The sequence below is a fragment of the Pezoporus occidentalis genome, unplaced genomic scaffold, assembly GCF_034315485.1.
Source record: "Pezoporus occidentalis ecotype Australia unplaced genomic scaffold, CSIRO_AGI_Poc_V1 ctg187, whole genome shotgun sequence".
Lineage (NCBI taxonomy): Eukaryota > Metazoa > Chordata > Aves > Psittaciformes > Psittacidae > Pezoporus > Pezoporus occidentalis.
Window position 1 is genome coordinate 893,533 of NW_026913715.1, and position 24,869 is coordinate 918,401.

General features: G+C 53.1%; 1 protein-coding gene across 16 annotated transcripts in view; it reads right to left on the bottom strand.

The window, feature by feature from the left end:
- GRIN1 (glutamate ionotropic receptor NMDA type subunit 1) overlaps positions 1-23,170 on the bottom strand; it is a 39,054-nt gene extending 15,884 nt beyond the window's left edge. For 7 of the 16 annotated variants that reach the window (XR_009964291.1, XM_062615997.1, XM_062615995.1 and 4 more), the window contains exons 1-13: positions 22,779-23,169; positions 19,863-19,997; positions 12,293-12,469; positions 8,002-8,064; positions 7,120-7,220; positions 6,439-6,560; positions 5,789-5,963; positions 4,115-4,259; positions 3,933-4,016; positions 2,276-2,411; positions 1,268-1,395; positions 928-1,092; positions 520-638 (exon numbers count right to left, since the gene is read on the bottom strand). Coding sequence is in view for 9 of the 16 variants with exons in the window: in XM_062615997.1 (XP_062471981.1) it covers positions 520-638; positions 928-1,092; positions 1,268-1,395; positions 2,276-2,411; positions 3,933-4,016; positions 4,115-4,259; positions 5,789-5,963; positions 6,439-6,560; positions 7,120-7,220; positions 8,002-8,064; positions 12,293-12,469; positions 19,863-19,997; positions 22,779-23,036 (1,808 nt within the window). In the remaining 7 variants the exon portion in view is untranslated. Of the gene's footprint in view, positions 1-519; positions 639-927; positions 1,093-1,267; positions 1,396-2,275; positions 2,412-3,932; positions 4,017-4,114; positions 4,260-5,788; positions 5,964-6,438; positions 6,561-7,119; positions 7,221-8,001; positions 8,065-12,292; positions 12,470-19,862; positions 19,998-22,778 lie in introns of all 16 variants that reach the window. The other 9 variants (XR_009964288.1, XR_009964286.1, XR_009964285.1 and 6 more) reach the window with 4 other exon arrangements.
- Between the last annotated feature and the right edge of the window lie 1,699 nt (positions 23,171-24,869).

Consider the following 24,869-nt stretch of genomic DNA (forward strand, 5'->3'; position numbering starts at 1 on the left):
AATGTGCTTATGCCCTAAACAGCCTTGCATGTGCCCTCTGCATGCAGCTCTGCCCAGCTCATGCTGGTGCTTGTCCCATCACACTGCTCTCCAGGCCAGAAAGATCATCTGATCCTGACCAGCTCAAGCCTCTCCCACTGTGACATGGACCACAGAAGCTTCCAGGCACAGGGCTGAGGTGGGGACAGGCTCCCTGCCCTTCAGAGGAGCTGTCTCGGGGCCAAGGAAGGGGACAAACTCAGAGGCCAGGAGCTGACATTGCCCTTGGCTGGACACCAGCATGGCACCTGGTCTGACAGGCATGTTTCCACTTATCCAAGTGGCAGGTACCCCACATATCTCTCAACTTAGAAGCAGCCAGAGAAGCAAGGAGCCTCAGCCCAGTGTTTAGCTCCTCTGAAAGCCTCTCGAAGGGCTGCAGGGCTGTGCCTGAGCAAGACACTGCAGGGACCAGGGACGGTTCCCAGGAGCATCCCCCCTTGTCCCCTCCAGCCCTTGGGTGACCCAAAGCACACTCACCTGAATCGGTCTAAGAGGTACAACATCACTGCCACCACGTGCACAGAGAGCCCCACCAGCAGCCACAGCGTGCTCTGGAAAGGCTGCATGAACGAGTCCAAGGTGCTGCGGGGGATTTCCTAGCACAGAGGAGAGAGGTGAGCAGCGCTGGAACCCATCGTGCCTGCATCCAGCCCACCCGACTGCACTCCAGAGGGCCCTGCCCTGCTCTGAGCTCCTCTTGCTCTGCCACATGGGAAAGCTGAGGCTGGAATCCCACAGCAAAGGGTGGGATTAAAAGCCATGCCCTGGGGTGGGCAGGGGGCTGCAGTGGGTGAGCAAGGACATGGTGCAGCATGCACATGTCCGCAAGCTGAGGAGCAAGGGGCACCTCCCCTGTTCTACAAAACGTCTCATCCCAGCCCATACCTTCTTCACAAGAATGGTGAGGCCCTGGTACTTGAAGGGCTTGGAGAACTCAATGTACTGTGCTCGCTCGTTGTTGATGGTGAGGGGAGCCACAATCATGTCTGCTTGTCCACTCAGCAGCTCACCCATCATCCCGTTCCACTCCTTCTTGTTGCTGTTGTTAACCTGCCAGGGAGCCAACACAGGATCATCCCAATGCCCTGGCACCTGCCCCCCATAGCCAGGACCCCAAAACTCATGGCACTGCATTCCCCTCCCACCCTTCCTCTGGAGAAGGGACTGGGGGTGTTCCAATACACACAATACAGGCAAAGATATCTCACAGGCTGTGCAAACTCACCCGCTCTTGGGTACCAAATTTACCATCAGCCACCAGGTGAACCTCGTAGGTGAAGTTCATCACCCCTGCCAGCCGGATGAGCAAGTCGATGCAGAACCCGTAGCAGCACAGTGCCACTGTGGGGCGGCCTGTAGGCAGGAGAGAATGGGGGTGATGAGTGGAGGCAGGTCCCTTTGCCAGGGACCCATGGCTGTCCCAGCAAGAGCAGCCACCTGTATGGCTCTGGTTTCTTACAAGATGTAATCACATTGTGCGGGCAGGGCCATTTGCCTTGATCACCATCTCCCACTCCCTCCATCGCCTATGGGTGCTGTCAAGCTAGGGCAACGGGTTCTCATTCCTTTGCTGTGTCCCAGTGAGGTGGTCTGAGAGCTGGTGCCACTGACCCACTGCAGGGGTCAGAGGGGCTTGGCGCATGGAGGCTGTGCTGTCATGAACACATTTGGTTCAACCCAGCACAAGAAACAGCTCAGGGCTGGGGAGAAGCTGTGCCACTCAGGGGAGTGATGGGGCACAGCAGTGCACGTGGACTTGGGCAAGCCTGGCATTGCTAAGAAGCTCCCACTCCCACCAGGTGCTTGCTCCTAACACTGAAACAGGCTTGCCATAACAAAATGGTTTGAAACTGGTGGTGTTAGTGCCCATGCATTAAGTGCTAATGTGCCTCTGGGTTCTCTCTTCTGCTTGAGGTCAAGCCAAAGAGAATTGGAGCATGAACGGAAACATGGGATGTAATACCCAAAACCAGCCCTGGAGTCCACCCAGGAGAGAGAGGATGGGAAAGTCATCTGTTGGGGTCAAAAACCTGGTCCCAGTGCCCAGTCACTGTGCAGCACTACTGTGGGACTGAGCTGACAGGGTGTTTGGGGGCTGAATGCGTTGTCACCTTTCTCCTCATCATCCTCTGGGCTTCCTGTGTGATTGAACCTGGGACCCTGTTTTGGGAGAGGAGCCTGCATCATCTGGGTGGGCTGGGAAAGCCACTGTGCTCACACCAGACTGAGTTACCTGGGATGGTCTCATTGGGTCCAGTGCAAAAAACCTTTTTCACAGGATCTCCATTGATGGTGAATTCCTCCCTGCATGTCCCATCTGCTTGTGTGGGCTTCACATACACAAAGGGCTCTTGGTGGATCGTCACGATCTGCAAGGTGAAGGACAACACCTGCTTGTCTCTGTTCTCCTCCAGAGCAATGCTTCCGTGGGTGGGGAGCTGAGCTGCCCTCTCTATGCAAGCATGGCCAAAAATGCGATGGTGCCCTCCTCAGCTGCCATCTCAGCACATGAAACCATGTGGCCCAGCAGCAGGACCTGGCTTTGGCATGGGAAACATTTGCTTTTGCTGCAACCAGGATCAATAACAGCCATATCAGCATCCAACTCGTGTGGCACTTTCACCTCAGCCTCAAGGCCTTTCACACCCCTCTCCTTAATGGGGACAGATGAAAGCCACCATATAGCCAGGATTAGTGCCCTGAATGGTGCTCTAGACACTGTCACACTGCCTCAAGCTGATGCAGATATTCCAGTCCTGCCCTGGACCTTTTCAGTAAAGCAGCATCCCAACATATCTGCTCCACCTTTGCAGGAATAAGGGCTCCTTGCCAGTGGGAATGTGTGATTTCCCATGCTGGACAGCAGGACAAATAAAAGGTCATACTGGTAAGACCAGCCTGCCCAGGGTCCAGTCACTGAAGAGGCTACACTGAAGGGAAAGGCATGAGGAGCAAAGCCAGAGTGGAGGGACCTCCTTCCTCCCTGTGTGACCTCCAGCTTCTGGCCATCAGCTCTTCAGGGATTTCCTGACCCAACCCTGCAGCCACCAGCCCTCCCACGCTCCACTGGTTTGTTTAATCACCTTTGGAACCTGTTTCCTTGTGCCTCTGCGCTGTCGAGTAGGAGCGGCTCCAAAACTGAACTGTGCCTTAGCCAAAGGAGCCCATTCTTGTATTTCCTGCAAACCTGTGTCAGGTGCTCTCAGGCTCCCAAGACATGAGGAATGGTGAACACCTGATCCTTCCATCCCTTCACTGCTGTTCTCTCTCATATCCTCTTCCCAGCTGTCTCTTTCCAATTGAAATCCACCCTATCTCGTTTGTGTCCAGCTGGCAGCTGTGCTGTAGATCTGGACGCCCTCCAGTACCTTCTACAAGTTAGAATCATAGGATCATAGAATGGTTTGGGTTGGAAAGGAACTGAAGATCATCCAGTTCCAACCCCCTGCCATGGGCAGAAACACCTCATATTAGACCATGTCGCTCAAGGCTCGTCCAGCCTGGCCTTGAACACCAGCAGGGACGCGGCATTCACCACAGGCACCCTGTGCCTGTGCCTCACCACCCTCACAGTAAAGAATTTCATCCTTATATCTAACCTGAACTTCCCCTGTTTAAGTTTAAACCCATCATCCCTTGTCCTATGGCAACAGCCCGTGATGAAGAGTCACTCTCTGGCATCCTGGTAGGCCCCCTTCAGATACTGGAAGGCTGCTATGAGGTCTCCACTGTATGAGTTCTGCTACATCCTCTCCAGGACAGTAGATGCCCTGGGTTTGCAAATGCCAGTGATAGCTTCAGAGGCAGTGGAATTGGGAGGCAGATAAACTCACAGCCCTGCATGCAGAGAGCTGAGGAGACCTTCCACACCTACTGCCACTTGCTGTTACCTTCAACTTGGTTGACATCTGATAGCCTTGAGGTTTCTCTGTTTCTCCCCCTGGCCAGATTATCTTCCTGTCATTGGTCAAGACCTGTGATCAGTCCCAGAGGAAGGAGATAGATGTGAGGCCATAGGTAGATGCCCAGCGCGCACACCCCTCCTACCCAACCTGCCCAGGCCTGTACGTACATGGCTGCCATTGTAAATCCCAACTTGGACCAGTTTCCGATTCTGCAGGTTCATGATGCTGTAGTTGGCAAACTTTCTGTCCCCATCCTCATTGAACTCCACCCGGCCAGTGACACCCTCCGAGTACTTGGAGGACATCAACACCCTATGGAGAGAATCACAGTGGGGGCAACCTAGAAATTCTGGTGTGGGCACCTAAGAAGGCATCAGAAAGGTAAATGCTGTCTTTCAGTTGCCTGCCATATGCCCACTACGCTATAGGAGTCCAGTCAGGGCTACCTATCGTCTGTTCATAGACCTGTGGCCATTCCCTCCTGGTGGATGAAGTCAGTTTCCTGAATGTTGCTCTAACATACCTGTTGTCACTGCCCCTTGTTTTCCACCAGATCAGTCCCATTCCATTAAGGAATGATCTGTCCCACAGTGCCCACAGACACCTTCCCCTGGGAGTCCCTTGGGAGCTGTGCCCATGCCACCCCTCCTGTTACTTCTGTCTGGCACCAGTCCATCTCAGCCTGGGTAGTGCCCCAGGTATGCACACAGCCCACCAAGGGGAGAACCAGTCCCCAAACCCTGGAAAGACAATAGTGAACACACAGAATTACCCAAGCCACTTGCAGTGCACCACAGAGAACAGGTTTGAACAACTCATGCCAAAGATTGTGTTGCTGCAACGAATGCCAGAAAAGCTTCTCAAATAATCTTCAGGCTTTGCAGGTCCCATGCTCAACAGAACCCAGACTTACAGAAAGGGCATCCCACAGACACCACGATGATGTCTGCTGTCAGCAACCCCTGGCATGAGGGCCCACTGCCAACAGCAACACCCTGGTGCCAGGTTGCAGCCCTTCACATAGGAGCCATGCTGCAAAAGCAACTGCTGCTTTACCCAGACCCAGCCTGAAGAAGAGGTTGTTGTGACTCCAGCACCTGCAGTGATGCAGCATGAAACCCCACACAGAACAAGGACTGGGCTCTGGGAAGCACATGCAGCCTCTGCTGATCACACTGGCCATGGCAGCAGGATCCAGCACACGCATGCTCTGATCTGCTGAGAACCCATCACCCAAAACCACAACACCACTGTTTGCTACAGCAGAGAGCAGCCTGTCCCATGCATGGAGATCTCTTGCACCCATATTTTGCTTTGCAGCACGCTGACCTGTGCCTCAGCCCTGAAATGATCAGCAAGAAACGTGTCTGCAGCACTGAGCTCCAGTCTCAGCAATATCCCCCTACCCTGATGTTGCAGAAACCCCCATTCTCCCCTCTTCTGCCTACAGGATTGAGATCCAGCCTGGAGGAGATGCTGGCCCCCAGATCTCTTCCTTCTAGAGCTGTCTTTGCCCACACTGATCCCAGCTCCCTAGCGTTGCCCAGGAGAGGATGGGTTTGCCATGGATCAAACTGGTGCCAGGCACCAGGATGATGCGTGAACAAAGTGGGGCCAATGCTTCAGCCCATGTCCTGGTTTTCCAAGGAGAGATGTAGCCTTATCAAATCATGCAGTAGAGTCCAAGCAGTCCTGTGCCACATGCCCCAAAGCTTTAGTGACGTATACGCTGAACAAGGCTTCCATGTTGCCCTCCTGCATCTTTTCCACATGCTCCCACCTTTTCCAGCTCTCCCCCAGCGGGTCCTCTGCTCCCTTCAGCAGGACCCCTTCTCAAATACCTCTTGAAAAGGGGTCCCGTCTTCCAGATGTTGGTGTTGCCTACGCAGCCCCGCGGTGGGTCTGTGATGTTCTCCTTCTCAAACAAGTCATGCACAGCCTGGGCCACCACTGCGACAGCATCACTGATGTGGGCTGACTCGTTCTTCCCATTGATGAGCTGCAAACCGATCACTCCTGACGCAAGTAGAGGGGAGGAGGCAAGTCAGTACCCAGGGGTGCACTGGCAGCTCCAGTGTTACTCTCATGCACAGGGCTTAGAGACCAGCAAGCACATGGTTATGGGGTGAGGACCCCTTGGATGTAGCTGGGCAGTTTCCTGAGCTTTAGGCAGGGGAAGTACCTGTAGCAGTGCTGGGATGCCTGCAGGAGGGGGACTGGGACAGCTACATGGACACGCTGTGCTCCATCCCCATTGTGCCCAAGCCTTTCCCCCAGGTGATGGTCAGTGAGCTGGGTTTCGAGCATGGCAGCGTGGCCAAGGATGCTGGACTGCTGTGGGCAAGGGGAGCAGACAGCAATGTGTGGGACCCTCCCCTCACTTGGGACCACCATGGCATCGCGTTCCCCAGCCCAAGGGGTCCCCGGGAGGGCTGTGCCACTCGTCCTGGCCTGGCTGGCAGTGGGACAGGCTCCTCTGGCCGGTGCCTACCGTCAGGGGCGTAACGCAGGGCATTGCCTGATATCTCCCGTTCCCCCACCAGCCACACGTAGCCGGAGCCCGTCATATTGAGCATGGCTGCTGATCTGTACACCATGGCCGCATCATCCTCACTGCAACGAGAAGGGAATGGCAATGTGGCTTCAGGTGCTGGATGGCCCCTTTGCTCCTGTATTCACCCTAATGGGGTGGCAGTGCCAGGGAAAACACATCCCCTCCAGGCAGCCTCCTTTGATAACCGCTTCTCTTGGGCAATGGCTGATTCCTTGATGCAATGGGAATCTTTCTCTTCACTTCATCTAATCCCACAGCACCCAGCACTGCTGAGCATCTGCAAGTCTGGCCCATTCCTTATTGTTCACCACCTGCAGGCACAGGGTCAATATGACTCCCCTTCAAAGGTGCATCAGGATGACCAGTAACTACTGCTGCCTTTATGACTGCCAGCACTTTGCAGAACAGCCCAGACATCTCCACCATGCTCATGATTGCAACCTCCCTGGCCAGCAGCATCCAGCACCCACCTGCAACACAGGGCTTTCTGTAGGGTTTCTTTCACTCTCTCCTCGAGGATGACAAGTCACATCTGCACTGCCTGCAGCGCCGGGCAGCGTTGCAAAGGGGAGAGTGAGGACATCAGAGCAGGGAGGGGTAGGGGTGGCTCTGCCTTACCTGGCAGAGAGGATGATGACTCGAGCCTCCAGCTCCTTTGCCTCCAGCAGCAGCGATGTCACATTTTTGGTTCCTGGGTCAAACTGAAGCACTTTCTCAGCCTGTGATTGGTGTGAGCAAAGCTGGTTAGTGCGGGAGCCCCAGGACTGCTTGTGAGAGCCATGCTATCTAGAAAAGGGTCAAGAGAATTCATTAAACTGCACAAAAGTCTGATCTATAAGGTTGGTTATAGCTATTTTTTTTTTTCCTTTTCTTTTCTTTCTTTTCTTTCTTTCCTTCCTTTCTTTCTCTTTTAAGGTTTTGACTTTTTGGTTTTGGTTTCATTTTTTTTTGCACTGTGCATGCAAACTGAAGTCAATCAAGACCCAAAAAGAGGCGTGCATTGTACAGGAAAGAGAAAAAGGCTTTGAAATGCAATTGAAAACTCAAACGAGTGTTGTTTTTCAAAAACATGGGAAATGACACAAAAAAAAACCATATTGCACAGGGTTAACCTTTGGGAGTAGAAGTGAGCAACTTACACGAAGGAACCGTTTCCTTTGGGGAGGAAAGGGGGTTGATTCAACTTTCCAAAAAAAAAAATTCAAAAGAAAAACTTGCAAGTTAATTACTGGTTCACATGCATGTTTCAAAAATAAATCCTTCCAGGGTCAGCTGGCTACGTTTCCATTCTCAAGTCCAAACCAAGCTATCTCAACATAAAAACGTGCTACCAAGAAACATAGTCACGGATCTTTTTTATTTTTATTTTGCTTTCTTTTCTTTTCTTTTTTTTTTCTCTTTCTCTTTTATTTTTCTTTTATTTTATTTTTCTGGTGGCTGTGGCTATTTGTCATTTGCTAGTTAGGTTGGTGGGCGGCGTGCATTTCCATGCATATATACCTTGGGTCCTCGCTTGTTGTCATAGGAAAGTTGGTCGAGGTTTTCATAGTTCCTTTTTTTACTCTGATGAATAATGTGCACAGAGAAAATATGTAGACACAGAAGAATATTATAAACAGTTGAAAATGACGTGTAGTAAAGCAATCCAACATCCACCTCCTCCTCCACTGTTTGCTAAAGGGTCTCTATAACGCTGGAGCTCGCAAAAACCACTATCAGGAGAGAGTGCCTCAGCTCTCACGGGAGCGTCACGGTGCAAAGCCGTACCGGTTAGAGCAAGCCTGAGTGTCACAGCGGTTGCGATGCGGTTGCATTTCCCTTGTGGGACTGGGGAATTCTTCAGCAAGACATTTTTATCTTAAGCTCAGAAACAATCTACGCATCTCTAAGGGCCTAAGTGGTGGGGGGGTTCCATGGAATTACTGTGGAAGTAAAGGACAAAATGTTGTGTACGGAAAGTGCTGGATAAAGGCAAACTGTTACAATTAAGAGTATTAGCATCACTACCATCGGTCTTATCATTACAATCACCCTAAGAGAGTTCACAGCAAGTGAAGTGTCTCAGCTGAACTTCTCACCCCCTGCAAGGAGGGAGCAGCTTTTTGGAGCTCTGTTGCCATCCAAAAGAGAAAGACAAAGCTGTCTACGTCCCATGTTGGCTCAAAGCGTGGCGATATGAAGCAATGGTGATCATGGGATGACATTGCAGCTTTTACCTGGTGCAATGGCTGGCCAAGGGCACCTCGTAGTTCTGTGGCAGCTACTGGAGACCATAGTGCCCATAACCTGGCCCTACATAGTGGGGGTCACTACTTGGTGGTCTCCGTGCTGCTGGCTGGAGCATCATACCTGGACTGGGGGTGGGTGGCTCAGCATGCACTGCCCCTGCAGAAAATGGACTGGAGCAGGGACCCTGCTCTTCCCCTTGTCTCCTGCCTGAGCCACTTCTGCTGCTTGGCCCCAAAGGAGCCAGGAGCACGAAACCTACTTCTGGAGGTTTCCTCTCCTCCAGGCAGCATGCTGAGGGTCAACAGCCTCTGCCCTCAGGAGCACTGACCCTGCAGCAGCATGCACAGTGCTCTGTGGATCTTCCTGTGACCATGACAATAACACCAACATGATTGTGCCTGAAGGATAGTGCTTGGCAGGTTTTGGTGGGACATAGTCTGACCTCTTCTTGGCCTCATCTCACCCCAGCTGGGCAGCCCTGATCTGTGTATGATGTACAGGACATGGCTCTATTCTGATTTCCATTTCACAGCATCTTATGGCAATGAGAACTGATCGCTTCCAGGAACCTGACCCTTTGCACCCCCATAATGCAAGGGTTCATGTTCCCAGGTTGCTCCTTAGGCAGCCAGGTTTTATGTCTGCAAATTGCTTTCCAAACTAAATTGCTTGCCTCTTCCTGAGCACTCAGACCAGTCTTTGGCAGGACATTTTGCCAGCTCTCCTTTCTGTGCAGCCGTGTGATCTTTCCTTTCTTCTCCTTGGACACAGCTTGACAGGGTTTTTATTGCTCCGAGTTGGGTCCTTGCAAGGAAGAGCATCTGAGGAGGCAAAATCTGCTTGGAGCCCAGGTCTGCCTTCAATTCTGATGACATCCAGTGAGGATTTCTGCAGTGGCTTCTGAGAGTCTGCTCAGATCACAGTGATACCTGGAGTAACAACTGCCTCCAAGGAGAGTGGAGCTGCAGCAGGGCACAGTGAATATTCTGCAGCGATGAGATACTGGTTACTTTTCCTCAGGGGCCATCGATTTACCCAGAAACTTGGTCAATCCATCTTGCAGCCTCCAGCTATGAATCACCTTGATGTGCCTGCACCTCGACCCAAGGTGGTCAGCAAAGTGAAGCAAAGTCTTGGGTGCTGCAAGGCTGGAGCTGATGGCACCTGATCACCTCTGCCTGTCACTAGCCTTCTTGCCAGAACTACACCAGTAATGCCTCCTCTCTTTCCTGCAGCTCTTCCCAGTTCCTCAGCCCATGTTTCGCACAGGGACCCACAAGTTAAAAATTCACTTTACACCACGTTCTCCAGCACTCACTCAAAAACTGACTGCTTTCATGAGCATCAGTGTCCCAGAGAAGAGCCAGCACACCAGGGACCTCCCACCTCTGACTTGGAAACACTCTCATTGTCACAGCATCTGGAACTCTCTCCTGAGCCTGAGCTTGGTGCGTGGTGGCCTGCCCAGATGAATGAGCAGACTTGTATTGGGATGAAGCAGTGGCTCCAGATGGAGAGTTACTGCAGGTGAGCCCCTGACCCATGGCAGATCCCCCAGGTGCTCAGGGACTGTGATCAGAGCCTTGAAGAGATGGAGAGCAGGTCTCCTGACTGCTCCTGCCCTGAGGCCCCAGCTGCCCCTGTGGAGGCTGGGGAGGGGTCCAGGGCACCGCTTCATGGCATGAAGAAAGTCAGCACAGCAACGACCAGAGGAGCAATTAGACAGCAGAAGAGACTGAGGAAGGCAGGAAAGCCCCAACAGGTATCAAACACCTTCAAGACCAGTCAGACCAGTGAGTTTGACCAGAGCAAACTCCTCAAAGGAAAAAGAAACAAGATGTGGTGGCACTACATGAAGGGAAGACAAGGTGACCTGCCACCACAGAGCACATGCCCCAGGCTGGAGGATGGCCAGGGCAATTGCAGTAGCCCAGTGGCTGCCAGGAGACACCCAGACACGTTACAGAAGCAAGGCAAATGTGGGGCAGGTCAGAGGACAGACCCTTCATCCCCCATCTTTCAAGCCCAAGATCTCAAATGGTTTCCTGTAGGATGGGCAGGCAGAAGAAGAAAGGCACCCTGTGCCTGAGAGTGCTGTGTGGAGCAAGCAGGGAGTGGAGGCATGAGAGGGAGCAGGGATGCTGAAAGGGATGCACAGGAGCTGCAGGAAAACAGAACATGGAAATCAAAATCTGCAAGGACAGGGATGACTGTCAATGGGAACAACCTTTCCACAGCTCTGTCTGGGTGAGGAACACTGGGCTTTGGTGAGAAATAGTGTCCCTCTGCCACTCAGTGGGAAGCTGCCTTTGGAAGCAGGAGGATCCCACTGCAGCTGGTGGCACACCAGTGTCTCACGATGGCCCAGGGTGCTGCAAGGATGAAGTTTCTTTTGAACGACCACCAAAACCAAAAGCCTGTTGGTCAGTGTGAGTTGTGCCAGCACTCCCGAATCCATTGTTCCTCCAGTGCTTGATGACAGGTGATGAAGGGCAGTGGCATGCTGCTCTCTCTGGTCTGTCAGTTCCACTGCCAACTCCAAACACAAGAAGCATACACAGCCACATCACATGTCCAGTATCTCCTGGTGGGGCTGGAGAAGAGCAGGTTATGGTCCCTGCCTGTAATCCACGGAGGAATAGTGTAATGGTGGAGATGGTGCAAGACTCCCTGCTGCCGGAGGCTTGGAGATGGGCTCAGACTCTGCCCATAGGAAGGGGACCTCACCCTGTGCTGGGACTTCACCTTTGTCTTCTGGGCAGGTGCCTGCCTTTGAAGCACCACAGATGAACTGCTCCTTGTGTTCTCCTTCCCTGCTTGTCTTGAATGCTTGCTTGATCCTTCTACTCAATGGCAGCAGGTCTATGGTTGTCCTCCTGAATTTCTACCAGGCTCGGGGACCTCCCCTGCCTCCCTCCCTGTGCCCTGCATGGCCCTGAGTGCAGGTGCAGTGCACCTCCTCGATAAAGCTGCTCCCGCCAGCCACAGCCCTCTTGTACCAGCATGGGGTGTCGGGAAAGCAGCGGTTGGCATGAGCTTCAATGGAGATGGGAACAGGGGCCTCAGCCCGCAGAGCCGACAGCTTTATAGAGAGGGTGCATTACACCTCCGTGCGCCCTGGTCCCTCCTAAGCCACTAAGGTGAGCTCCGGTTTGCCAATTCAGAAGCTGCTTTTCGGGGTTGGTTTGGCACTGCTGGGCCTGCCTGGCCCCTGGGTGGCTTTAATGGGGCAGGTGCTTCCCTAAGCTGAGCGACTGGTCCTCTCCTTAGGTGGGAATCTTGGGCGAGGCATTTGCAGAGCTCCAGGTTATCCTTCCCTTCATTTTGTAGTCGATTTACATGTAGGAGATTTTGACCATGGCAAAGCAAGTGAAATGAATAAAGTACAAAGTTCTGTCAGGTACTAGTCAGACACTGTTGATGCTTTAAGCATGTTAGCCATGTTACAATGGAAAGAAAAGGTGTTTTACATACAGAAATCTACATACATACAACAGCCCGAGACTTCTAGTTTTGTTGTTGTTGCTTAAACAAAGCTACAAGACAATGTTCAGGAACTGACCTTGGACTCTCTCTCCTCCAAGAGCGTCTCCAGCTTCTTTTGTGCAGCACGACCTTCGTGGTCGTCACTGACTATCAGAATGACGTGGTTCCAGTTGAAGACTCTCATCATCTCAAACCAGACGTTGGCCTGGTGAGAGTATGGTGGGACCGTGCGCAAAAAGGAGAGGTGGATGCTCTGCAAGGAAGAACAAGAGCTCAACAGACTGGTTGGGTTGTGTCTCAGGGAATGGACGGGTTTGAAGGGGCAGGGCTGGGATCGCAAGGCCAAAGAGGCTGAGCAGAAATTTTGGGTAGACTTCTGGGCTGCCCACCTTGAGGTACCCTCTGGGACCTGCACTCCTTTCTCCTGGCTGAAAAGCAAAACCTGGTTATGATTTTGCACCTCTCTGGTTAATCCAGTGCATGGCGAAAGAGGGGTTTTTGCTTTGTGGTCTGTAAATGAAGAAAAGCCTGTCCAGCACCAAACTGTCAGCAACATTCAGTGCAAATATAGCCTTTCCTCTTAGACTGTTTGAAAATGTTACTGAGCAATGGACATCAGAAAGAGCATGAATTCACAGAATCATAGAATCATAGAATGGTTTGTGTTGGAAGAGACCTCAAAGCTCATCCAGTTCTCTGAGAGAAGCTCAGAAAAGCAGTTTTGTATTGGGCTCTTTGGCTGTTTCTAGGTCAGCCTGTACTGCAGCGGCACACAGGAGGAGACAGCTCTGGACTCATGCCCTGACTAACCTATCTGATTTGGGTAAAGACATCTTTATGGTTGGATGACCGAGCAACAGCAATGCCAGCCTAATTGAGTACAGCACTCTTAGGGGAGCAATTGGACCAAAAGCTGTAGCTGACAGAGAGGTTTCAAAAAATGCAGTGTTTCCAAAAGGCCCTAGAGTCAAATATTAGAAAATGAATGCGCTTGTGCTCGGCATGTGCCCTGCTTGACAGACCTGCTACATGCTGGAAGGACACAGGAATCTGAACAGCAAAGGACAAAAAGAAAGCACCAAAATAGTTCTTTTTATAAGGCTGAGATGGTTTTCTAGACCAAACAGGGCTTCTCCAGACCTGCTCATCCAGAAACTGGACCCAGCATGGGTCAGAAATGTCCTCAATAGGCTAAAGTAATTCATGCTGGAAGAGAAAAAGCAGTATGTCTACCATGGACACATGTAGGAGGAAGAGGAAGGCCAAACAACGCCTTTTCCTCACTCTAAACACAGTGATAAAGTCAAACCAAACCACGCAATGTATAGAAAATAGCACAAACCCCTATCACGGTCTCTGCCTGGGCCCAAAACAAAGAATTGATGGGGCCAGCAGCAGAAATACCACAGCACTGATCACTGAAGAGACTGGAGGAACTGTGGATGTTTGATGGAAGGAGGAAACAATCAGGAGAGCCGTAACAGGCGTCTCAGAGCTGCAGTTTCATATCACTGATACAAACATTCCCAGTTACACAAAGAGCAGGAAGAATGCAGCTCACCCCACAAGCCCAGCACTAATCAAGATTGGGAGGAAGCCCCACGGGGACAAACAGTGGAAGGACAGCCATGGTCTCCACACCAGCACAGGGCTCAAGCTCTCTTTGGATCCAGCAGAGATGTCAGCATGTTTCCAGCCCAGCTCCACAGCCCAGGCCAGGGGCACACAAGATGGGGTTAAGCACTTTTAATATTTAACCCCTGAGCATTTGTAATTGATTTAAGAAAATCCAGGGAAAATGAAAACGGGAAAATCAGAAGAGAGAAAAGGTATTAAAAAAGAACAGAGTGGCTAATAATAATTAAAAAAAAAACACCCCTGAAAAATAAAGGCAAAAAATCAAAATTCTAACTGAAAATTATTTCAATCTCTTTTTGAAATGAAAACATCTTTGGCATTTCAATCTCGCATCGGATTATTTTGTAGTTTCCCAATTAGCTTGCAAAAAATGCTGTTTAATCTGGTCATGGCTTTCTTAAGTGTTGTAACTACATCCCACTGGATTCAGGTGAATGAATTGTATTACAAAGTTGTTGGAGAGCCACTTGATTTAACAGCTCAGGAAAATTTCCTTTCTGAGGCAGAGTCAAAAGGGTCATGGACTTGCTATGATGGTGTCCCAGCTCCTGGATTACAGGCTTGTGGTTTTTAAACAGGATAATGAAGAATAACTAATACCAAGCACCAAGCGTGGATGTCATGGTGAGCACTCACTTCCTGAACCCCCCTTTTGAAACACATGGGGCTGCTGAACTTCTCCGCAGGGCCCAAAGACTGCCAGAAATATGAAAGCAGAGTCCCCCAAAGGTTAGAAAGTCCAACTTGTGATGCGCAGGGGCAGCTGGGACCCAGATTTTGTGGGATCTGATTTCCCCTCTTGCAGCATACACAGTGAAAGCCTCTGAAACCTAGCCCAGAGCTTTCCTGGCCCTGCAGTGCATGGACACAGCAGCTGTACTGCAGAGCATGAGGATGCAATGATTTATGCATCATAGTTAGACCATTTTTAGGCAAATAACTGCTTTTAAAGACCTAATTTTTAACACAGCCTCTGTGAGACAGCTGACACAGTACGTTCACTCACTTCAGCTGCACCACCCGTCAGCACCACCCCTGCTGGTACTGCTACAAGCGCTCTACCTCTGAGCTGCCATGGGTGGTAGCCTGCTCCTCTCACATCAGGCACACATTCAAAATGCTCCTCCTTGCAAATCAACAGCTCCCTGGTAAGATGTTTTGCAGATTCACATCCTTTGCTTTCCTCTTTGTGGCTGCTGCCTGCCAGGAGGGCTGGGACGTGAGCAGCTTTCCACAGTATTTTCCTATATCCACCCAAACCTGAGTGCTCAGCCCTGTGCTTCCTCACTGAACTCTACTTCAGCAAACAGTAAGTAAATACATCCTGGGATCAAATCCAGGCTTCGAAGTGGAATCAACTCAGCAGAAACCCATGGGGCTGGAGCCTAAATGCGCTGGGGTGAGTGTAGTTGTGAGACTGTGCACATGTGCTGGGTCAGGACTCGTGAGCTGCGTGTTATTAGTGGTGCTGACTTGGTTGATATGAGTAGCTATTAAGAGAAGCTAAGTTTGAACAGATTATGTGTATGTGTATGTATGCACATGTGACAGCAAAGACTCTATGTGTGCATAAACATGAGCACTTACATGCAGAAAGCATGTGTGAGCGCTTGCCCATGCAGGGAATGTGCTTGGGTGCTTGAATAGCTGCACATGGCCGTGCCATACCTGGGGCAGGGTGCACATGTGGGTGCCTATTGATGGAGTTTGTGTGTATGCAGAGGGAGTGTGCAGGCTGTGGGGCCACCAGGCAGTGTATGTGTGCCCACATAAGGACCATGAGTGAAAGGATTGCTATCTTCTTTACCTCTGTCTCCTTAGGGCTTATTACAGCTCGTGGTCCATGGCTGGTAATTTTTCTTACAGGCTTGAGAAAAAAAATGTGCTTTTGGCTTATTACCTATGGAAATCATCTGGTCAGTCCCCCTTAGAATCACAAAATCAACCAGGTTGGAAAAGACCTTTAAGATCATCAAGTCCAACCTTTACTCCAGCACTGCCAAGTCCACCACTAACCCATGGCACTGAGGGCCTTGGTTCTAGTAATGCACTCCAAAACTGCTGTCTGGGCAGCTTCAAGGAGATTGACAGAGATACCAATATATAAAACTCCAGATAATTCAGCAGAAGTCATCAGCTGGGTATGAAGAAGCAGCCTTGGCCAGTGTCTCCATGGAAGGAGCCTGGGCTGCACCATCCCCTGCTCTGTTCAGCCCATTTGCCAGCACACGTGTGGCTGAGCCCCATCAGAAAGCAGCCAGCCCACTGCATGATAGCTATGGACGTGGGAGGGAGCTGTGTAACTCTGCAATAGCTCAGACTGTGCTGGGAGGGATTTCAGTGGGGGCAGATGTATGAGGGGCTCAGGCGTGATGCTCTGTGTGCACCTTTCCCTGCAGGGCATGGAGTAGAGGAGCAGCCAGCCTGTGGGGAATGGCTCCACATCACAGCAACAGCCCTGTGGAGTGGTGGGGCTGGTCTGTCCTCCTCCTGGCTGGAACCCTGAGAGCCTGTGAAGAGCTCTCCTCCACTGGGATGAGTGGGACCCAGCAGAGGCTTCAGCGCACAGAGCCCCTCATCTGCTCTGATGCCTGCAGGCCACCCCTGCTGATGGCTGTAAACCCATTCCCAAGGCAAACATCTCTGTGTTATGATAACCAGCCTCTCCAGGCACTTCCCCAGGTGCCAGTGAAGTCCTGACCCTGAACTTGGTGGAAGAGAATCACTCTTCTCCCCAGTTTGGTGGAGCTTCCCATGCTGACTAACACTGTTCCCACTGAGTATTGGTGGCCAGTGAGACCAGTAATAAAGAAAAATATCCCTCTCAGTGAGCAGTAACCTCTTGAAGGCATGGAGTGGTTATATGGAAACAAGGAACCAGAGGGAAAAGCCACCCCCAGGACCAGACTGGAGAGAGAAAGATACAAACCTCATTTCAACTCCCAGGACTGGGTGCTGGACATTGAAATGGCTTTCCAAGTGTGGAATAACTGAACTCTATATTCCATCTCTTTCAGCGGCAGAGAAGGCCTGTTAGGAGTCACCCTTGGGCTGCCTCTGCCTCTCTGATGGGGGCTCAGCACCACGGGGCATCAGCATGTCCCTTCATCCCCATCACGTAGGTGTGGTACCACATGGTGGTGATGAACAGCACCAGACCTCCTCTTGAGCTGTGCATTTCCCCACCAGCTTTTCTCTAAGGCTTTCAGTATCATTTCGTATTTCTCATATTGTCAAGATGTCCATGTCACCTCATTTTTTTTGGCTGAGATGCAAATGAGATATAAATACCCCCAATGACACATGGGGAACAGAAGCACTAAAGCAATAGTCCAGCCTGTCCATTCAAGGGCACAGCATTTGCCCAGAGAAGCTGTGGCTGCCCCATCCCTGGCAGTGTTCAAGGCCAGGTTGGACACAGGGGCTTGGAGCAAGCTGCTCTAGTGGAAGGTGTCCCTGCCCGTGGCAGGGGTTGGAGCTGGAGGAGCTTTAAGGTCCCTTCCAACACAAACCAGGCTGGGATTTTATGATTGTTATTTTTGCAATGCTCAGTCCATGAAGGGCTCTCCATAGTGGTGGAACCACAGTGAGGGAACCACTGCTGCCTTTACCATGAGACTCCCCCTCTCCTGTCCTGCAATTCCCTGCTCACCTCACTCAGAGGTGACCAGGATTTCAGACTCCCTCTCTATACAGGCAGGACTGTGCTGAATGATGTGAGGAAACAGGTAACGATTTCGTAAGATGTAGGTACATAATGAGGCCAAACAGAGGCTGCCAAGCCAGTCTGATATCTGCAATACTATTTCTAGGACAAATAGTTCTTTGAATACTGGGTACAATAAAACTTGCTTCTCTCAGGTATCTTTGTTGAAAGACTGGCTACAGCTCATGGACCACTGTGCTGGACTGGAGATGCTCTGAGAGCATCAGAAGGTACTGGGCAAACCTGTGTGTGCTGAGGCCCAGGCTCTTCCTCTCCCTGGCAGCATAGCATTGAGGGGACCATAATTAACTCTGAGACTTCAACCCTCTGTGAAATTTAGCTAAAATTGGCTGATGTGTTTAAAACCAATCCGGGGCAAACACACAACGTGATTGTACAGACGTTTCCATAGAAACTAAGCTGAAAGATATAATTTCCTGAATTAAAAAAAAGCTGATCAGTGGGAGCTGAAAAGGGAGCCAACTGAAGGTCCCTGCACTGCACCAGCCTGTCCTGCATGGGGTGTGCAGAGCCTGTCCCATGGCTTCAGCCCCTTTGCTCTGCTGCCCTCTGCTCTACTCCCGCCTTCACTGTCCCCTCCAGCTCCCAGCAGCCTACTCTTCAGCATCCTTCCTCCTCTACCCATCTAGTCCCTTTGAGGTCTCTGCAGAGAGGGAGAGGAGGCAGGAGATGGGGCAAAGTCCTCAAGCCCCTGTCTGCCTTGGTGGTAAAGGGGTTTAGCACGAGGCCAGCCAGGCAGGAGAGCTCAGAAGGGTGGGACCTGCCTGGTGAGTGCACCCCACAGCACAACATCCCCAAATACTCAGTGAGGAGCATCTCCCTGGCACTGCTGTGGGTCACCACTGCCGCAGTGGGTCACTCCTCCAGCTCTGAAGTGAGCCAGGAGGGTTTATGGGTTTTGTGGAAAGCGTGTTTTAAATAGGGGCTGAAGGTGAGTCTGGCAGGGGAGCTCCCAGCCCTCAGGGGAACACACAAATCCAGGACAAGGTCATGCTGTGGGAAAGGCTGCTGTTACTTCATAAGCACGGCCCTGCAGAGCTGACACTGAACTGTGCAGGGTCCTCTCTCCCTGCCATCACATGTGCTGTGACAAGGTCCCTCTTGGTGACATTGCTATCAGACCTATCCCCTCCCCATAGCAGCATGAACCAAACTCCTCCTGCCATTTCTCACCCACTGCCTGCCCTCTCCCTTTGTCTGCCAGCTCCATTTCCATCCCTTTCCTTCCACCAGTGCCTGGTGGGATGCTGCCAGGGTATGCAGGTCCCCAGCCCTGCCAGCCACCATTGCTTTTGCTGCTGCCATGGTTTTATAGCATGGGAGATGCCAAGACCTGCTGCTGCTCCAGCCAAGCTGGTGCATCTCTGGGAGCCTCTGTCCCTCCCTCCTCAAATTTGACTTCATTCAGCATGTAGGCGGAGGGACTATTTTTGCACTGAACATTTGCATTTGTGAACAGTCACATTCTCCAAGCAAAGGCCGATTCATGCTTCAGAACAAGCCTGATCTCACCCACTGAGCTCGTGCACCTGGAGCAGCACCTCCACCGAGGCTGCAGTGGCACGTGGACAGCCTGGCTCTGCTCAGCTCCTCCTTCTGCTTCTACTGATCACAGAGTGTGTTTGCAGGATGGGTTCTGAGCTGAGTGCCTGGCATGGAAGGTCTGGCCAGTGCAGCACCTCATTGCCCCAGCCCCTGCTCATGGCAGGACCTCATCCATCCTGACAGCCTCCATGTTTCCACAGGTTTGAGATGCTGGAATGTGAACATCTTTCTTGAGTGCTGGCCAGACTGAATGTCGTGTAAAGCCTCGGGATAACTTGTGAGTCAATTCTATAATCTCCCTTACCACTGTCACATAAACCCAGAGAAATAAACGCAACCAAACAGCCTTCAAGCCCCACAGGGCTCCTGCCTGGTGCACAGGCTCCACCAGGACCCTTCTGTAATCCCCCCTTGCACTGGGGAGCACCCAGGACCCCCAGCTGTCCCTGCAGAGCAGGAGCTGGTTCATGCGTCTGCCGTGGCTGGCGAGCAGCGAACCCTGGCAGAGCATTGCTGCAGGAATCATCCAGCACTATGTAGGTCAGCACTGCCAGCTGTGAAAAAATGGTGGACCAGGGAATGCGAGAGGAAGGGAGGGAACTGGAGGTTTAACTGGAGAGGAGGGATGGACAGACATAGAGATAGGCATAGTGTAGACATCATTAACCCTCTTGATGGGCACTCTTGGTTTACACCACACGTATGAGGTACTAGACTAGAAACATGCATCAGTTACCTTATCAGAATATATAGACATGCGTGTTGTCAGACCAATGACAGGGATCCTGTAGAAGCCAGCTGTGTATGATACGGGTGTTGGTGTTAGGTGATCGTTGGGAGCAGGAGGGTGACTAACTAATATTGCATAGACCTGCAGGACAGGATACACGACACAAACATTATTTCACAGGAGCACATTGGCCATCAAGTGTGATTTTTATTCTTATTTTTCCCTTTTCTGCAGCATTAAACAGCCCCATGTTAACACGATAATGGAATCCAAATGATCGGGAACAGTGAAGTCAGGAAGGATCTGGGGAGCAAGGGGTGCAGTGCCATGGCCTGTGGAGGTGATGGGTCTGCTCAGGGCTCTATCTTAATGGAAATGCCACTCCGCTCGCTAAACTAATAACTTCCCTGGATTACAGATTAAAGGGAAGCATTTCCCTTACAGTCACACTGTGTAATGCGATTTCTTTAACCACACATTTAATACTCGGTTGTAATTCCCCTCTGAGGACTATTACAAACAAAGTGGTCAGCTGGGACTGGGAGCAGGAGCCGGCGGAGCTGTGGAGCAGAGCAGCCATCTGGCCCTTGGCACAAGGAGACAGGAGGAAGCCGGGGAGGGGGCAGGAGCCGGGATCTGCCCTCAGCACACTGCATGATGGGATCTGGGTTATACCCAAATGGGAGAGGAGGATCTGGGCAAGATCTCGCTGTTGTTACAGGGCTGGGTTTTTGGTCCCTAGCAGGATCCTATTTTGTGTCAAATGGAGAGGAAAGAGATGGGTAACCCCCAGGAGATCCTTTGTTACACTGATGCCCTTTCACAGCACAAGGAATGTCCCCAGCTGGTGACAGGTCTCCAGCTAGGGTGAATCAGTGCAAGGACTTTGATGTCTGGGAGGAAATAACATTCCTTCCCCCTCCAAGCGTCTGCCTGAGCCGCAGGATGTGCTCTGTGCCCTGGCTGGAGGGATGGCTTGGAAGGACAGGGGCAGGGGACTTGATGACAGAGTGGGAAGGGGAAGACTCTGCCTGGTGTTGGGTGGGAGCAAGCTCAGGGCGCAGCAGTGGGTGACAGGAGCCATTTTGCATGTTCAGGCTCCAGCCCCTCCTCTGCCTCACAGCTCCTGCTTGGGCAGAGCGCCAGTGGGTGAGGATGAGGGTGGCTGGAAGAAGCCCTTGGGTTTGGGACAGAGTGGCCACCCCCAGTACTCTGACCCCCAGCACCCACAGACCCCTCTGTGCCCTACGTTAGCTGCCTCCCGCATCCACTGCTCATGCACTGCTCATGCTCCTGCACCAGCCTGGGCTCCATGGGGTTTTCCAGGGGGCCACAGCTTAGTGGGGGCATGGACGCAGGCACCCATCAGCCTGATGGCTTCAATGGGGTCTCAGCTCAGCAAGGGACTGGATTGAGCCTGCTGCCTCCCCCCTGCTCCCCACTGGGCAGTGGGTATCTCTTACAGCCTGCCCTGCGCATCCTGCCTGGCTCTGCCACCATCCCCAGGGACACCTCCAGCCATCCTCCATCCCCATATTGGGAAGCTGAGCTGTGAACATGCCCCTCCGGCTCTGTTCCCCTCCCTGGCTGTGTGTGCCTGGGTGCATATATGTATTCGTATGTGCATGTTGGTGTGCGTGTGTCTCGGTGGCACGGGTGTTCATGCAATCTGCGTTTGTACCGATGCAATGGATCCATGCACACCTTTTGCATGTGCATGGGTGTGTTTGATGCGTGTGTGGGGATTGTACCTGCCTGTTTGCCCACCTGATGGCCCCCGGTGGGGGGAATGGGGTTGGTTGGCTGGGCTTACACAGGGAGGATAGAGGGGACAGGCCATAGGGCACCCAGAGGACACAGAGCACACAGAGCACCCAGCACCACTGCAGGTTCGGATTGCTCCCTTGTGGGTGCTGAGCATGACCCATGCAGGCAGGAGGGAGGAGAGTGCTGTGCTTGTGTGCGCAGGCATGCAGGCACAGCATGCATCATGTGTGTGCCCACAGCTCCCTGCGTGTGTGTGCATGCTGTGTCTGTGTGCCTGTGCCTCGTGTGTGTGGCACTGGGTGTACTGGTGTGCCAAATTCATGCTTTGTGTGCTGCTGTGTGTGATGGCGGTGTGCAGCCGTGATGCACAGTCATTTGAGTATGTGTCCCGGAGGGGGTGTGCAGGTACATGTGTGTGCATGTACATGTGTGTGCACACAGTGGGGTGTGTTTGTGTGCCCGTGTGTGTGTACCTGATGAAGTGTGTGCTCATGTGTGCACATGGACGCATGTCTGCATGTGCCATAGTGTGTGTGCACCAGGGTGTTTGCACACTGGTATGAGTGTAGACGCACAATGCATGTGTGCACATGGCATGTGCATGTACATGCAGAGCAGCCCACGGCCATTCTGACAGTGACATGTACGTGTGTGCACGTGTGGAGGTCCCCATGCCCACAGTCTGTGGATGCTCATGTGTGCATGAGCACATACACAGGCACATACAGCCCTGTGTGCATCATGCATGTCTGCGGTGCATGTGTGCATGCATGTTGTTGCTTTCTGCATGCGTGCTCTGGCTGCGAGAGCCTGTGTGTACCCCGGGGTGTGTGTAAGTGTCCATGTGTGCCCCGAGGAGGCATGTTTGAGCCTATGTGTGCCCGTGGCGTGTATGTAAGTGCCCCTGTGCCCCCCGGGGTGTGTGTGGGTGCCTTTGCGGGAGGTGCAGCCCTGCCGCGCTTACATAAAGGCTGCAATGCGGGCAGCGGCACCCCGGGGCAGGACCCCGCTTACCGCGGCTCTGCCCGCTCGGAGCCAAGGGGAGGAACCCGGGGCGGGGGGGGGGGAACCGGGGTCGCTTCTGCTCCGGGGATGGGGCGGGGGTGCCCGGCGGCGGCGGCGGTGGTGGAGGGGGGCGTCGCCGTCCCGGGGTACCTGGCTGGAGATGAGGTCCTCGCAGACGGAAAGGGCCATCTGGATGGCGTTGGGCTTGTGCGTGACCGAGGTGGCGTTGAGCTGGAGCTTCCATGTGCCGTGCCGCTTGTTGGCCTGGTTCACCGCCTCGCGGAAGATCTGCTCGTGCTTCTTGGTGCTCAGCACCGCGCCGATGTTGACGATCTTGGGGTCGCAGCCTGCGCGGGCGAAGGAGGACGAGAAGAGCAGGGCGAGCAGCAGCAGCCGCATGGTGCTCATCCACGGCCGGCCCGGACCTACCGGGCCCCCCTCGCCAGCGCCCCCCGGCTCAGGTGCCCCCCGCCCGGCTCAGCGCGGCCGCGGGGCCCGGCCCGGCCCGGCCCGGCGCGGCTCCTCCGGGCGCTCTCCGTGGTGCTGAACCGCCCGCGCTCTGCGCCCGCCCCGCCCCGCCCGCCCCCGGCCCCTCTGCCGCAGCGCCCGCCCCGGCTCCGGCGGAGCCTGGAGGAACCTGGGACCTCCCCCGCTCCCCTCACCCCCCCATCACCCCCCCCCACCCCACATCACCCCCCCATCACCATCAACCCCCCCTCCACCACTACCGCTCCCCACCAACCCCCAAACCCCCGCATCGCCACCACCCCCCGTCACCACCACCTTCCCCACACCATCGGCCCCCCCACGCTATCACCAACCGTACCCTCCCCACAGCCCCCCCATTACCACCCCCCACCTCCGCCACCACCATCACCACACACACACCACCAGCCCCCAGCACCATCAACCACCATACCCTCTACCCCATTTTACCCCCCTCAACTCTCACCACCTCCCCCCTCCGACCTTCCCACCACCACTACCCCCCTCACCACCTCCTAACCCCGGCGCTGAGGCAGAGACTCCTGGAACACACTGACTGATCCATGGGACCCTGCTGACGAGTTTTGGAGGGACACACAGGTCTGGGGTCTGGCTCCCACCCTGGAAGGGGTTTAGGGTGCAGGGGGGCAGAGCTTGCCTAGGGCTGAGCTTCCACTTGTAATGGAGTGTACTCCATCCTTCCCACCCTCACTGCCCATTCCCAGGATGAGTGCCTCTCTTGCCCTGGGAGGCATAATCACACTTGACACAGTGTCACCAGACATAATGACACCGGACTGGCGTAGAACAGGGTCTTCAGGATTTGTCCTCCAGAGCAAATAGTCCCAGTTGTGCAGCATCTCTGAACAACCTGGCCTGGCTGGGGAGCCAGAGCTGCTTGTGGTATAAATGCGGCAGGGGTCTGTGTTCACTCTAAGTGCTGGAGAAACCCCCCTTGGCCAACGCAACTCTTGGGCAGAGATGTTAAGCAGATGCTCAGGCTGGTTCCTTGGCTTCACATTGTCCCTCCACACAGAGCCACTGTTCCTGCAGACAGCAGCTCACAGGGCAACCAGCCATTTTCCTCCACTGCATTCACCAGGTAACTCCTGGATATGACCCTAAGATTTGTCTGCTGAGGAGATTTCTTGGGTTTCTCTTTATCTATCTGCTCTTGGGTTACCATTAGCCTTCCCAAAGGGAATGGAGGCACGACAGCTAGTGGCCAACCTCTGGAGGACAGTCCTGCTCCATGGCTGAATGGGGTTGAGTTCCACTCCCATACCATGTCTCTCCCATTCCAGGGCCAGAGGGGAGAGGCAGCCAGAACCCGCTGCCCCCAGATCCAAACAAAGGGACCCAAGGGCTCTCAGCTAGCACAGAATGTGGCTTTGACACTGTGGGACCGGTGCCACCAGCAAGCACATGAGGACAGCGGGCCGAGCGCTGCAGGGGAAGCATCCCAGAGGTGTTTTCACACCAGCCATTTCTGGGGTGCTGCCGCTGCCAACGTGAGCTGAAGCAGAATTATCACCCCCCGCAACACAAATTTTCTCCCTGGCACCGCTGAAGTGCAGGTTGCCATGGAAACCACTTCGCCTGTGTCCCACGTTGCCCACATGCACTTGGAAGAAGCTGCAGAAGCAAAATGGCTGTTGTGCAGTGCCGCAGGGGCTCAGCATGCGAGGGGCTTCTGCTCTGCACAGCACCCTTCCAGCTCCTGGATCCCTCAAGGAAGCTGCGGACGATTACTTG